At 44.3% G+C, this 14,438-nt stretch overlaps 1 protein-coding gene across 5 annotated transcripts in view; it reads left to right on the top strand.

Annotated features, from left to right (window-relative positions):
- The window catches only part of NAP1L4 (nucleosome assembly protein 1 like 4), a 43,858-nt gene that overhangs the window by 10,026 nt on the left and 19,394 nt on the right, over positions 1 to 14,438 (top strand). For all 5 annotated transcript variants that reach the window (XM_055310664.1, XM_055310645.1, XM_055310685.1 and 2 more), the window contains 3 exons: positions 8,730 to 8,760; positions 9,635 to 9,693; positions 12,465 to 12,564. In XM_055310664.1, the coding sequence (XP_055166639.1) occupies positions 8,747 to 8,760; positions 9,635 to 9,693; positions 12,465 to 12,564 (173 nt within the window). In that variant the 5' untranslated portion in view covers positions 8,730 to 8,746. The remainder of the gene's footprint in view (positions 1 to 8,729; positions 8,761 to 9,634; positions 9,694 to 12,464; positions 12,565 to 14,438) is intronic.

Raw genomic sequence — 14,438 nt, 5'->3', positions numbered from 1 at the left:
GGTATGTCTTACAGGACCATGCCATTATTGCAGACAGTCTACACACTGGAAGAGGGGCCACTATAAATTGAAATCCAAGCACTTGCAACCCCCAAGAGGCAATAGCCAAACCAACCCAGTGATGAGATCCTGAGGGCACTCTTCCCCAGCCTTGTGGGAAGGGAATTATGTAGGATTGGGAGACTACTGTCCAGATTAGGAATGAGTTTTCTCACAATATCAGTTAATACAGGAACTAATCTATCAGTGCTCAAATCCAAATTAAATTTTCCCTTCCTTGGAGTAATACATATGTGCAAATAGTGGGGGTCTTGGATAAACTACAACATGCTCGTTTCTCAGCCCATATTCTTTTATTTGGGATCTCTGCAAGTCAACCAGCCATTTATCCTCAGTGATTTGGCTCCCATGCAATTATCTTGGATGAGATTTCCTGGGGAAATACATTGCATTTTATTTTTCTTTCTGGAAAGGGAAATATTCCTTGAGTTCAAATCCAGTATTCCAGAACATTCAGGCCCCTTTAATTGCAGTCTGTAGACCAAAGAAGACCAAACTTGGGACTCATCCTGACTACTAAACCTAGTACCCCCCACTTTTAGTGCAAAATCCTCAACAGACTGAGGCACAATTCATGGTGCCCCTCCCGTTAATATCCAGATTGACCTCTCAGAACCTCTCCCAAGAATAAATCAGTATCTTGTAAATAGTAAGAGGACTTACCAGGGCATAAGGCCTGTCATAAAGACAATAGGTCATTATCCTTTGTATTAGTCCTTGAAATATCCTTCTTTCACTAAAAATTCCCATGGCCAATGATGGACTTTGGTCCAGCACCTCAAGGCAGTTTATAAATACCGTAATTCCTCCTGTTGTCTCTAGTCCATACACACTGTTGGTATCCAGCCCTACAGGAGGCGTGGTGTTTTGTTTTGTTCTTTAATTAATTATTTATTTATTCATGAGAGACACATAAAGAGACAGAGACACAGGCAAAAGGAGAAGCAGGCTCCATGCAGGGAGCCCGACATGGGACTTGATCCGGGATCTCCAGAATCACGCCCTGGGCCGAAGGCAGTGCTAAACCGCTGAGCCACCCAGGGATCACCATTGTTTTGTTTATTATAGTTACGCAGTGCATTTTTATAGTATTTATTTCTTTTGATAGCAGTATATATAAAAATATAATATCCCTTTTACCTTTACCTGGGAAGGCCAAGAATAGACACAGTCGTGCCTGGAGTATTTACTGAGAGTTCCTACTTCACACAAGTTATAGCAGCTGACTTAAATATCATAGGTCTCTCTAAAGGCTTCATCTTACTACAGATATGTAGATGATTTCCTTCATGGCTAACTTTCCCAAGGCTGCTCGCCTAAAGACCTGTTCACCTGTGAAAAATCGTAGTCATTAAGGGGACACAAGGTCTTGAATGAAAAATTGCAGTTTGTTCAAATTCTGGTCCAAGATTTAGGACAATTTAATCTCAGAATGAGCACTACTCCTAAGTTCTGAAAGACTTCAAGGTACTTTAAACTTTCTATACCCTAAAACCAAATAAGAATTACAGAGTTTTCTTGGGTTGGGTCACAGCTGCATTCCAAACTTCTAAATAGCTAAGCCCCTTTGTGCCATATGAAAGAATACCACACCTGATCTCATTGTTGGGATAACCAATATAACTCCTTTTTTAAGACTTTGAAGGAAATAGGGGGCGCGCCTGAGTGGCTTAGCGGTTGAGCGTCTCCATTTGGCTCAGGTCATGATCCTGGAGTCCTGGGATTGAGTCCCACATCAGGCTTCCTGCAGGTAGCCTGCTTCTTCCTCTGTGTCTCCCATGATTAAACAAAATTTAAAAACTTAAAAAAAATTTTTTTTGAAAGAGTTTATTTATTTACTCATGAGAGAGAGAGAGGCAGAGACACAGGCAGAGGGAGAAGCAGGCTCCATGCAAGAAGCCCGTCGTGGGACTTGATCCCCGGTCTCCAGGTTCACACCCTGGGCTGAAGGCAGCACCAAATCGCTGAGCCACCCGGACTGCCCAAAAGAAATATTTTGAAGGAAAGTATTAAGTCCACCTATCCTTTGACACCCAGATAATCAGCTACCCTTTTTCCTTTTTGTATATGAGAAGGAAGGGGATGCCCTCAGACTACTAACCCCAAAACATGCAGCTATCACACATCCCTTGGCTACTCTGGCCAAGAGTTAGATCCACTACCTGAAGATCCATCCCCCTGCCTTAAAGCTCTGCCTGCCACCACTCATGGGGACCAATGGTAGGCCCAGGTCCTACCACTGAAGAGACTGTCTTTATGCTTCAAGGCTCTGGAGGCTCTCCTGAAGTCACACCATGCCCAGTACCTTTCAGCAAGCTCTTATCTCCTGTGAAGACCTCTTGTTCATGGTAACAGTTTCAGCCCTGCTACCCTTCTTCCCTGATTGAACTCCCCATGACTATCTGACTTTCACAGATCAACTGTCGACCCCTTGTGAGGTCTTATAAGAAACTCCTCTGACACATACTGATCTTCCCTGGTTGACTGATGCCTCTTACCTGAACCGTGGAAGTGATGGGTTTTGTGCTGGCTGTGTGATAACATTTTGGAGTTTGTGGAGGCTTTATTGGATGCTTACCTTTGGTTCAGCTCAAACCAGCTGAAATAGATGCCCTCACTTGAACATGCATTTTAGCCAAAAGCAAGACAGCAAACATTGATGCTGATAGCAGTACACCTTTGGAGTGGCGCATGACTTAGGGATTTTAGAGGAAACAACAGAGCTTCTCACTTCCAGTGGAGGTAAAATTAAGAATGGCTCTCATGCCCCAAATCTGTTGGCCACGATACTGACGCCAGCAGTTCTCACTGTTGCTAGGTGTCGCAAGTCTGAGTCACTGGAAGCCAAAGGAACCCACCTTACTGATGCCCCTGTAAGAAACATTGCCCTTCTTAGATCCATTGACCAGACCTCTGTCATAGCCCAGAAGACTGCTGCCTCACTTCCCCATCCCCTCAGGACCTGAGGGAGTAACCAGGGAAGAGCAACAACTGGCCTCTGAAGGAAAGGCTCTTGGTACCACACAGAAGAGGGGCTCTGGTCTTTTTCTTCCAGAAAATCTAAAGCTTTTCTTCTTCAGACCACTGTCCCTGGATTATACCATTGGTCCCCTGAGAAATAATGTTTATGGATCAGTATTAGGAAACCTCAGCAAGGCCACAAGAAGTGCTATCTTGCTGGTTCTGCATTCTGCCCAGGATGTTTCTTTGCATCACCCTGGGACACGATGGCGTTCAAGGCCTGGTGGGTGAATGTCATACATTTGCTTCATCTCCTGGATATGAATATGTTCTAGTGATAATTTGCATCTTTTCACATTGGACTGAAGCATTTCCATGTAGAAAGGCAGCTGCCTCTTTTGTAGCTAAACTCCTTTTTAGCAAAGACTTTTCCACATGGGGAACACCATGGTGACTAGGGGACCTACTTCACTGGACCACTAAATACTTGGACAAGTCTGTGCCATCTGGCCAGTTCTACATTTCCACTCTGTTTATCCTCAGACTTCAGGACTGGTCCAGTGTACAAATGGAATTATAAACATGCTGTTTGCTAAATTAGTTGAAACCCTCCAGATATCTTGGCTAAAAGTACTGTTGCTGGTTCTTCTAAATCTTCAGTCTACTCCATTCAGTATTCATAAACTTTGAACTTTTGAAATAATCACAGGATAGCCAATTCATTTAGTTCTTGCTTGCTTTGACCCACAACTAAAAAAAACGGGTACATACTTAGTTTTGCAAGGGTCTAATTAAATCCATTGAGAATAATCATGCTGTGATAGAACAATCTTTCCACAGCAAGCTCCCATGAGACAAAAGATGTTAGATATCACATTTTATAGCCAGGAGAGGGCATCTGCTGGAAAAGATGTCTCCATAAAGATTCACTTCAGCTTCATTGAAAGGTGCCTACCAGGTGTTACTGAGGAACCCCTGTGCCACCCGCTTCTCAGAGACAGACTCCTAGATTCATGTGTGCCATCTAAAAAGGCCCCCAAACCTCAGAGGGCCTGCATCTCAACTGGTGGCTTAAAACTAAAAATTTTCAAGGATTGAAATGCATGACGTTGGAAGTAGACAGCCTTCCCAAGGTACTGGGGCCAGGCCTATAGAACCTCCCCCTTCATGGAAGTCTGTGTCTCTCAGGAACTGAGTCATGCTGCCTAAAGTTGTAATTGTTCTTTTGCTAGCCTCCTTGCCACCTCCTGGTTTGCCTGTAACACACTCCTTTGTTCCCACTTTACAAAAACTTTCTGATGCCACCAACCCTATTGATTGTTGGATTTGCACTGGAATTAACACTAAGGATAAACTCAAACTGGTGGCCTGACCATTACCCATGGAAGGATGGGAGAAGCTTTCTAGCAGAGGTTCAGGGTTTTTCTCTCATGCCTTTGAAGCTGTACATATTCTCCCTTCTGGTAAATTGGCACCAGACATTATAGCATTCCATTGGGTGCTCCTTACCCATTGAGGAGAACCCTCAAGTCTGTGCATTTATTTTTTTTTTTAAGATTTTATTTATTTATTCATGAGAGAGAGAGCCTGAGACTAGGCAGAGGGAGAAGCAGGCTTCTCATCGGGACCCTGATAACACCTTGCTGGGACTCAATCCCGGAACCCTGGGATCATGCTCTGAGCCAAAGACAGACGCTCAACTGCTGAGCCACCCAGGTGTCCCTAAAGTCTGTGCATTTACCCAAGACCTTATTCTGTGTTTCACAGACAGTTACAAGATTGGCAGAAGTCAAGGTTATGTCCTGGTAAGCACTTGTGACTGCAGTGGTGCAGGACTCAGATGATCATGAGTACACTCCCACTGGCATCTAAGAGACTACGAGTTCTCCATTAATGTACCTCTGGTAGGGTACTTTGGATGGGAAGCTGGTGTGCTGCTTTTCAGTGGTACCTCTTGGGGAATTGATCAAAAATCCAGTGAATGGTGGGAACTTAATTCAGTGTACCAAAAATCCCCAAAACTGCATTAGAACCTCATCCACAACCATCAGACTCACTTGTTAATCCAAGTATATTGAAATTTAAGACATTCCTATAACCATTTCCATGATGCTAACAGCATTGGGCACTGTGTGCTATATGTAAATGACTGTGTTTTTGACCATGAGGTCCTCTTTTTGATTCCAGGGGGAAAATCTGGGCAAAGGGGTCTTCCTAACATCCTGTCTTTAGAAAACGTTTGTCATTTCTTTCTCTGTGGCAGAAACATAACACTCCACACTTCCCCTGGAAAGGACGTTGTGGAGATGTTGCCCATACGCCTGCCACTGAAAGCAGGAAAACCCTCTGCCTACCACCCTGTATCCAATTTGGGGGTTTTCTCCTACTGTCTTAAAAGAGTACATGGTAAAAAAAAAAAAAAAAAAAAAAAAGAGTACATGGTAACAGGGATGGATGACACTTTGGGTGGGTGCCCAGGAATACCCCCATTGTAGATAGGGATTTGGATATGCCTTTGCCTGGGCCTTGTTCCTTTCTTGGGTTGTGTGGAAGAACTTGTAAAGGCAACTTGGAGTCTGTGGTTGTGGTATGACCTTCGCTGCTCCAGTTAGAGCTTTTAGAATATCAGCGAGCCCAGCTAGACAGTCGCAGAAGTAGTCTTCAAACCTGCAGCCCTGTGCCTTCTCCCTACACAGCAGAGAGGGGAAGAATGCTGTTTATATGCTAACAAATTGGGGTAAATAATGCAAGAATGAAAAATTAGGAAAGGTTATATCAAAGTGTGAACTGAAATAAGCTGGGTCCCCAAGGACTTATTAAATCTGGGCAGCTGGGGAAACTGGTCGAGGAAGTTTTCCAGCCAGTAGCTGTAATTGGACTTTTGGCCCTAGGTGTAATCCTCCCAGACATATGTACAAACTAGAGTTCTTTTTCTTTCTGAGACTTCTCCTGAAGTTCAGCTGGGAGACACATGACTAAAGATTCCCCATTTCTTGACTGTTGGTAGTTCAGTGAGTCTGGATAACCTGGTGCCATTTCTCTTCTGTGAGGGACAGACATCTGAGGATGTCCCCTCAGTTCCGAGGGGGCGCTGTCTGCTCACAGCTACCCACATCTCTGACTGAACAAGGCCCCATGCAGATTGGTTGATCAGCAGAGCCCTCTGTGAAAGATGTGGATCAGAGGGGGAAGTCTGAGAGGATGTAGATCTAAGATGGAACTGAAGGCTACAAAGTGGAGTCTCACACATGCACCCTCAGAACAGCGGACTTGAGGACTGTCAGGCTAATTGCCCATGAAAGCTTGATTGACAGGAGTTGGAAACTGTCTTCCACCAGTGAGTGTCCACCAAGAATCTCTTCCACCTTTGAACCATTGAACTTGCTGTGTAGGTCCTAACTGGATTTTCCCCTCTCATATTCTGCTCATAAAAGCACCCGGGCGTGAACCTTCAGTGGACTCAGCTGTAGCTCCTGAATCACACTTCCTCTACTCTTCCCAAGGAAGCTCTGTTTCCAGTAATGTAGCTTGCCTTGGTCTGTCTCCTTTCTGTTAAGGTTGATAGAAACCTAAGTCCACATCATAGCAGCTGGGTGACCTTGGGTCAGGTGTATCACCTTGCCCAGCCTCCGTGTCCTCTCCTACACACTGTTGCCTCCCTGGCAGAGTTGGTGTTGGGTAGAAGATACTGGAGAGTGCCTGTCACATGGGGCCCTGGCTCGTAGAGGAGGTGGTAGGTTCAGGTGTGTGGCTTGATTGGGTGTTTCAATGATGGGGTAAAAACTGGAGCCCATCCCTTGAACTGGCCATGACAGCTTCTTCTGGAAAGCAGGCTCTTGGCCAGCAGTCAGTGTGTGTGCAACCAGTGCGAGGTAGTATGGGATCTATCTGTTACACAGTACAGGTGAATTAGAGCTGGTGTCGCTGTGTGACTGGGTTGGCAGTAGGTACCAGTTTCTGTCCCTGCTCTGTAACCCAGAAAGCCTGCTGTTGTAATCCTGCTTGTGCTGTGTAAGTAAAGAATTGGGAGCTGGGCAGCCACAAAGATGTTCACATGGACGTCAGCAAAGGTGTGTTGTTGGGAAAGCCATCAGGACTCCACAGCTGGTGACTGGGAGGTATGGACGTCAGCTCGTAGGCTCTTGTCATTGGATGTTATTTTGAAGTCCTCTGTGCCCTGTACTTGTCTGTGGAGTGTGGAGAAGAGAAGGGAAGCTTGGGAATCCTGTGGTTGCACCCGTATGCCTGCAGTAAACCCAAGAGGAACAGGAACCGGGGATACGTGTTGAGGTGGACTGTTGGAAAGGGTAGGGATTCAGGTTTCTGTTTGGAGGGACTTTGGACTTAGCAACAGGTGATAGGAACCACTGATGAGTTTTTAGCTCTCATTGACGTGGGCCTCCAAGGTGGAGGGCGACCACAGCCACTGGAGCATTCCTTAAGCTGTTTCTCTCCTGGGCTTCATGTGCAAAAACAAAATGACCAAAGAAAAGTGCAGTTGAGTTAAATACAAATCCATTGCAGATCCTAAATTCCATTTGGAGCTATTTTCCTTAAATACAGAGGTTTTTGTTGTTTTGTTTCACCCTAAAGTATTGTGATGGAGAAGTTTGAGCTTTGCTCACATACCTGAGAATAAAACATTGACCAGTTGTATTCAATGTTGTCATTGGATATGTCACTGGAAGAGCTTTGGCAGGGGGTGGGGTGGAGGGGGTCTCTGACGTGTGTTCTCTACATCTGAGATGAAGGAGCTTCACCACCTCTGTTCAGCTATGCACTTAAGACACGGTTTTGAAATTTCCCTAATATCCAGTTCTTTGTAAGGCGTAAGTGTCCTAGAACCTAGCTTTAATGTTTATAAGTAGAAAACCACCTAACTCGGAGATAATCCTTTGTTATATATGTCTCGTAAAAGTGGGTTGTACTGGTGTATGTCACACCTTGTTTTTACACAAACACTACCATCTTCCGTGTAGGAGTGATAGATTAAATTAAATAAAGTAAAATTTCAAGTAGCCTCTTGGGGGGCCTTGGGAGCTCAGTTGATTAAGCATCCAACTCTTGGTCTCAGCTCAACTCTTGATCTCAGACCCAACTCTTTGGGTCTTGATCTCAGGGTTGTGAGTTCAAGCCTCATGTTGGGCTGTGTGCTAGGTGTGGAGCCTACTTTAAAAAAATAAAAATTCTCCTGTGACTTAGAATGTGAAAGACCATATAAGCACTAGTAAATACTTTGAATAGTTCCAAAATAATTGACCTAGTAGCATAAATATGTCCATATTGCTGAAGCTTATTAGAGAAGGTAAAGATTAGAACTGATTAATCTTACTCTGAGCTCTATTTTAGCACCAAAAAGATTTTTTTTTTAAATGAGTAAAGTGTTCCTGCACTGAAATGCACAGATCCTAAGTGTAAGATTTGATGAATTTGGTAAGTGTGTATCATATGTAAATATATATATAAATATATAAGATATATAATATATATAAACATATATAATATGTAAATATATATATAAAAAACCGAGAAACCCAATAGTCTGTCCAAGATCTAGAACATTTCCATTACTCTAGAAAGTTCCTTCCTGCTCCTCCTGGTGTAGACCCTCATCCCCCATAGTAGATAGCCGCTGCTACACACACCCTGAAAAGTTCTTTGTGAATATTTAGTGATGTTAATCATTACAACTCTCTTTTAATTCTTAGGAGATCAAAACATTCAGATGGCAGATAACAGGTAAGCCAAAATGGATTTTGTTTATTGGGGTTTAAGTTTGATGAGCATGAGCCAAGCTACCGGTCAGTGAATATCATTAGAAGCTCTGGTTGAATGGTTCCCCCCCGCCCACCAGGGTGTGTTTGAGCCCATGAAGAAACTGCTTCACAACATAGGAAGTGTTTCAAATATTGATACTGGAAAACCTTTTATGGGAAGCAGTCATGTTGCTCTGCAGGCCTTAAACCTCCCAGGTGAAGTCATTTGATTAACTTGACACCATCCTTACATTGTATAGCCTCTAGTGGTCAAGTGAAAAAAAGATTTTGTTTGTGGCTTGTTCTGAAGGTTATGTTAGTCTTGTGTAGTGTTTGACATGGTTTAATTTTGGTGAGAAATTCTTTTTTTTTTTGGTGAGAAATTCTATCCAGACATCTTTGAAAACCGATATAGCTGTTTTTGTGGAGTTTAATTGTTTGTAGAGACTTTGGTGAGCTTACAGAGCCACAGTGGACATTGTGTCCTAAAAACTTGGTAAGGTGGCTCTTCTTTGATCCCTTTAGCAGCTGACCAAACTATAGCATGCATGTAACTTGGCTAGTGGGTTTGGTCTGAGGGTGGGGAGCAGATTTTGGGGGAAAGAAACTATAGAAATGAAAACTAAGAAGCTTTGGTCAGGGTTGGAGATGAGAACTATGGGGTGTGGAGGGGGATGGGGGATGAGGGGTTGTTAAATAGGTTTGTTTGTTTTTTTTTTAATGTAGATACACCTGTGCATCTATAGCTCTGTCCAAATATGAAGGCGTTGTAGAGGTTTTTAAATATGTTAATGTCCTTGTGGTTTTTGTTTTTGGAACTTCTTGATAGTAATAACTTATAAAATGTACTTCTTTAGTTTTTCAGATGGTGTTCCTTCAGATGCCTTGGAGGCTGCTAAAAATGCAAGTAACACAGGTCAGTTCACTGCCCGTGGGGAAGGTAACAGTTGAAGAGTTTGTGTGCAGAGCAGAGTGTGTTCCATTCTTGAAACATTTATTGCAATAATATAAGTGAAGGGTTACTGTGCTTCAAAGGTTTAGGGAAGTTAGAGTTGGTCAAGTGGGAAATGGTACTTCGTTTAAAAACTCCTATGCTAGGAGCTTCAGGCTTTCCAGAAGTAGGGTGACTAGCATGTCCCCTGGTCCCTGCTGCCACCTGTTACTGGAGCTGGTCAGCCAGTGACCAGTCTTTTACATCTGTGTTCTTTCTTCTTCCCTAAACATTTAGAAGCAAATGCCAGGCTTCATATCATTTTGTCCATGAATTCATAGATGTATTCTTTTATCCTCCATTTTAAAATGTATATATCCATACTTTTTTTCCCCCTTAAACTGTTTGAAAGCAAGTTGTGGGTATCCTGACCCTTTTCTCCTAAAACAGTTTTGTGTAAATTTCCTAAAAACTAGGATGAATGCTCCCAAACACAATGCTGTGACCACAACCAAGAAATGCGGGGGTTGGGCAGCCCTGGTGGCTCAGCAGTTTAGTGCCGCCTTTGGCCTGGGGCCTGATCCCGGAGATCTGGGATCGAGTCTTGGGATTGAGTCTCACGTCAGGCTCCCTGCATGGAGCCTGCTTCTCCCTCTGCCTGTGTCTCTGCCTCTCTCTCTCTCCTCTCTGTGTATTCTCATGAATAAATAAATAAAACCTTAAAAAAGAAAAGAAAAGAAAAGAAAAGAAAAGAAAAGAAAAGAAAGGCAGGGGTTGACAGGACGCTGTTAGCCAATATGTAGTCATGTTGCTTTTCCCCTGCTTTTCTCGGTTGTTCCTTTTTAACCATTGCCCACACTCAGGCCCAGGGCCAGCCAAAGGTCACATCCCGAATTTAGTTCTGTCTCCTTTATTCTAGAACTCCCACATTTTTATCCTACCCTGCAGTGACACATCCGCAGGCTGTGTGCCCCGCTGTCTTATGTATTGCCCAGGCTTTGGATTCATTAGGTTGTTTCCTCCTCATTAGGTTCAGACTGCCACATGGGTGACCTGATGCAGGGGAAGCGCAAGGGCCGGGGATACTGAGATAGAGGACTTGGTGGAGGCACGTGTCTGGCAGCCTTCCCCGTAGTGAGGGTCCCTTTAGTAAGTGGCCTGCTGGTCATCCTGTGACTACCCTGTCCTCCACTAGTGGTGATGACGATCCTTGTAGAGTCCGGAATGGCACTGGTGGTTGCATGAGTGCGTTTCTCTAATTCTGGTGGTCCTGCTGTGTGTTACATCTGTCAGAGATGGGCTTTCCCTCCCTACCCTCCCAGCCCCCACTTTGCTGTTACTGTATATTCCTAGGTCATTTCTCCTTCAGTGTTTGCTTGCTTGCCATCAGTATTTTCAGTATGCAAATTGTCTCAGTTGGCCAATGCAGGTCCCTTCAGGCTGGCTTCTGTGTCCTTTTGCTATGTCCCCATCAGTTTCAAGTACTTTGTAGCTTTGTGATGCTAAGTGATGTTCCATTTTTCCTTGAACTTTTCTTGCTCTGGACCTGGAATCTACCATTTATTTCTCCAAGGGGCCCTATTCCTTTTAGAGAGAGATTAAAAAATCAGAATATAGACACTGGGTGTCATCGTTTCTTTGCCTTCCAGTGGCCAGAGGTAGAGGAGAGATGTGTGTCTGTGTACACGTGTAGTTTTTACATATTGCACACATTCATGTTTTATGTACACACACTTATATAGATTAAATACACCGTGCTTCATGTTAGCAGTTGTTAATAATTAAAATGTTAAAATTGATTTGCCTGCTTCGTATCCTTTGCTTGCCCACATCACTTCTGTACAAAAGGCAGAGAGAGATTACAGGTGCCTTATGAGTCTGGTGAGGGTGCTAAGTTCGGGTTCCTGGACAGTGTCAGGAGGCAGACATCAGCTCAGCAAACACTGAGACTGTGCTGTGGGCCAGGTGTCTTGCCACTCTCTGGTTAAGTGAAGGACCCTTCCTTCCCCTCAATGTCTTGTTTGTTCATTGGGAAACAGCACAAACATGGCACAGGAGGCCAGTGACTTTCATGAGGGGGCGAGTTTGGGCGGAAAGGTTGGGTAGGTTAAGGTGGAGGCCCAGAGCGCTTGCCCATCTGGCACGCTGGGAACCAGTGTGAGTAGGGGGCTTCCTGGGATGTGAGCTGGGCCGTGAGTGCGCACTGATTTCCTCCAAGGGACAGTCACCTTGTCCCTGTCCTTGCCTCTGGGCCCTTCAGGTCTGAGGGAGAGAAGGCCCCTGGACTGAGAAGTGAGAACATCTTGGTTTGGGAGATTAGAGATTTAAACAGCTGAAGCAAGAACTAGAACTGCCCTGGGCCTTCAGTGGATTGCTGACCCGCCTGCTCAGCTGAGTAATGGGGCCAGATGCCTTTAAAATACATTAGAAGAGGTGCCTTGGTGGCTCAGTTGGTTAAGTATCTGACTCTAGATTTTGGCTCAGGTCATGATCTCAGGCTCATGAGATTGAACCCCGTGTTGAGCTCTTCACTAGGTGGGAAGTCAGCTTGAGATTCTCTCCCCCCTCAGCTCCTCCCCATCTAAAAAAAATAAATTTTAAGTATTTTTTAAAACATGTTTTTAAGAAACCATTTGCTGCATTTAGAAATTAAAGTAAATAAAGCTGGGTAGATGTGCACTGATGATTTTCAGCCCTTGGCTGTTCCGTGTTGGGCATATTTTAAATTTTTGGCCTTGTTTTTTACTTCTTAATAGAAAAGCTCACTGATCAGGTGATGCAGAATCCTCAAGTTTTGGCAGCTTTACAGGAACGGCTGGATAATGTCGCCCATACTCCTTCAAGTTACATTGAGACGTAAGTATGCTATTCGTGGGATGCAGTACAACTTTAAGAAACAAAGGGGAAAAGACCGATTTCCTGGTTCCTTAGAACAGGAGTAAGTGTCTTTTTTATTGAGCAGACTTTGGGTCCTGAGAACCGTGCACTGGGTTCTAAAGAAGAGCCCTGGGCTCAGTGGGTGGTAGAAGAACAGGCCTGGGGTGGGGGGGTGAAGAGACGGCTGTGGGCAGGGCTCAGGGTGGGGTGCTGGCTCCCTGCTGGCTCCCAGGCAACCACTCCCTGCTCTCCGCAGGTGGACGTGGTGATACTGCCTAGGAGTAGGAGAGGTGAGGATGATAATGGTCTCTAGTTTTCTGGCTAGACTCTGGGCGGGTGGGTTGGCGTTTGTGGAAAGGAAATGCTGCAGGGAGGGGCAAAGTTTCATGGAATAGAATTAGTTCCATGTTGTACATGCCATATGGTCAGTGCCTGCTGGGAGGACGGTGTGGAGTTACTGTAACTGATTGGAGGACAGCTGGATTTAGGATAGTAGGGCTCAGTTTGCTTAAAATCATTTGTTATTTTTATTCCATTGGAAAGGTAGAGTGAGATAAAAGGTCATTGTAATTGTGTGATTAATTCAGAAAAGAAATATAGGTGTTCTGTTATGTCTGCCATTTCATTCGGCCCCCACTGTGCTTCCACCTTATCCTGCCAGCAGTAGTCCTAGAGATGGGCCTAGTTAAGAATCTTGGTAGAGAGCCTTTCCCCTGAGGTAGCTGTGGATAGGGTAGCAGGGGCCCTTTGTGATTTAAGGCTGTGCTGGTGTACTGTCTAAATGGTACTGTGCATAGGAGCAGCTGACACCATGCTGTGTGTTGTTGGAGGAAGGGTTGAGTGCCCAGGCTAGTGCTCGCCCTGCCTTCAGGGCTCAGCCCATATGGATGCCATCCATGGGGGCTGTGGGGGCCGTGATGAGGCCCAGTAATCTGCTCTTTGTTCTACATAGTGACCAAGGGCTTCAGGTTAAACATATAGTTTTGATGGGTTAAAAAGGATTTTTTGCTTTTTCTGATTTATAAAAGTAATGCATACAAACTGAAATATTTTTAGAATACAGAAAGTACTGAGGTATCTAGGCAGCTCAGTTGTTAGTTGTCCGACTCTTGATTTTGACTCAGGTCATGATCTCAGGGTTGTGGGATTAAGCCCCTCGTCCAGCTCTCTGCTCATCATGGACTCTGCTTGTGGAGAAGTATGAAAAAGCAAAGAAGCTCAAAATTACCTGGCTCTCGAAGGGAACAGACCCCATTTGTCTGTGTTGTGTCTGATTTTCCACTTAGTGTGTCAGCATGAACCTCCACTGGGTGCTGAATATTCCTTGAAAACATGATTGTGGATAAGCTGTGCTTGTTCAGTTTGTCGTTATTTCCAGTTTTTCACTTTTACAAATAATGCCTCAGTGGACATCTCAGGCATAAGTATTTGGTTATTTCCTTGGTGTAACTTCTTGAAGTAGAGTTACTGGACCCAAGGAACATTCAGGTTCAGCTTTGCCTTGAAGGTGCATGAGTTGGTTAGAGGGCTTCTTTACCTTTACTCTCATCAAACCTGGGAGATTTTTTTTAATTGCCAACTTGGTGAGGAGCAGACAGTGGTTCTTCTAAATTAACATTCTTTGGACATTTTGTGGGAACCTTCTTTCCATGTTTACCTGTGTTTTTTCTTTTGTGGGTTATCCGCCTGCATCTCCCTGCCACCTTTTGGGATGTTTATCCTTCTAATGATGTGTAGGAGCTCATTTCTATAATAAGGATGTTAATTCTGTTAGTCTGAATTTATTTTAAGAAGATTGAAAAGCACGCTGCCTTACTTAGTGGACATAAGGATGTTTGACTTCCTTTCCTCTC

Source organism: Nyctereutes procyonoides, unplaced genomic scaffold (assembly GCF_905146905.1).
Source record: "Nyctereutes procyonoides isolate TBG_1078 unplaced genomic scaffold, NYPRO_anot_genome, whole genome shotgun sequence".
In the NCBI taxonomy this organism is placed as follows: domain Eukaryota; kingdom Metazoa; phylum Chordata; class Mammalia; order Carnivora; family Canidae; genus Nyctereutes; species Nyctereutes procyonoides.
Note: the sequence above shows the minus strand (reverse complement) of the source record. Positions and strands in the feature narration are given on the sequence as shown.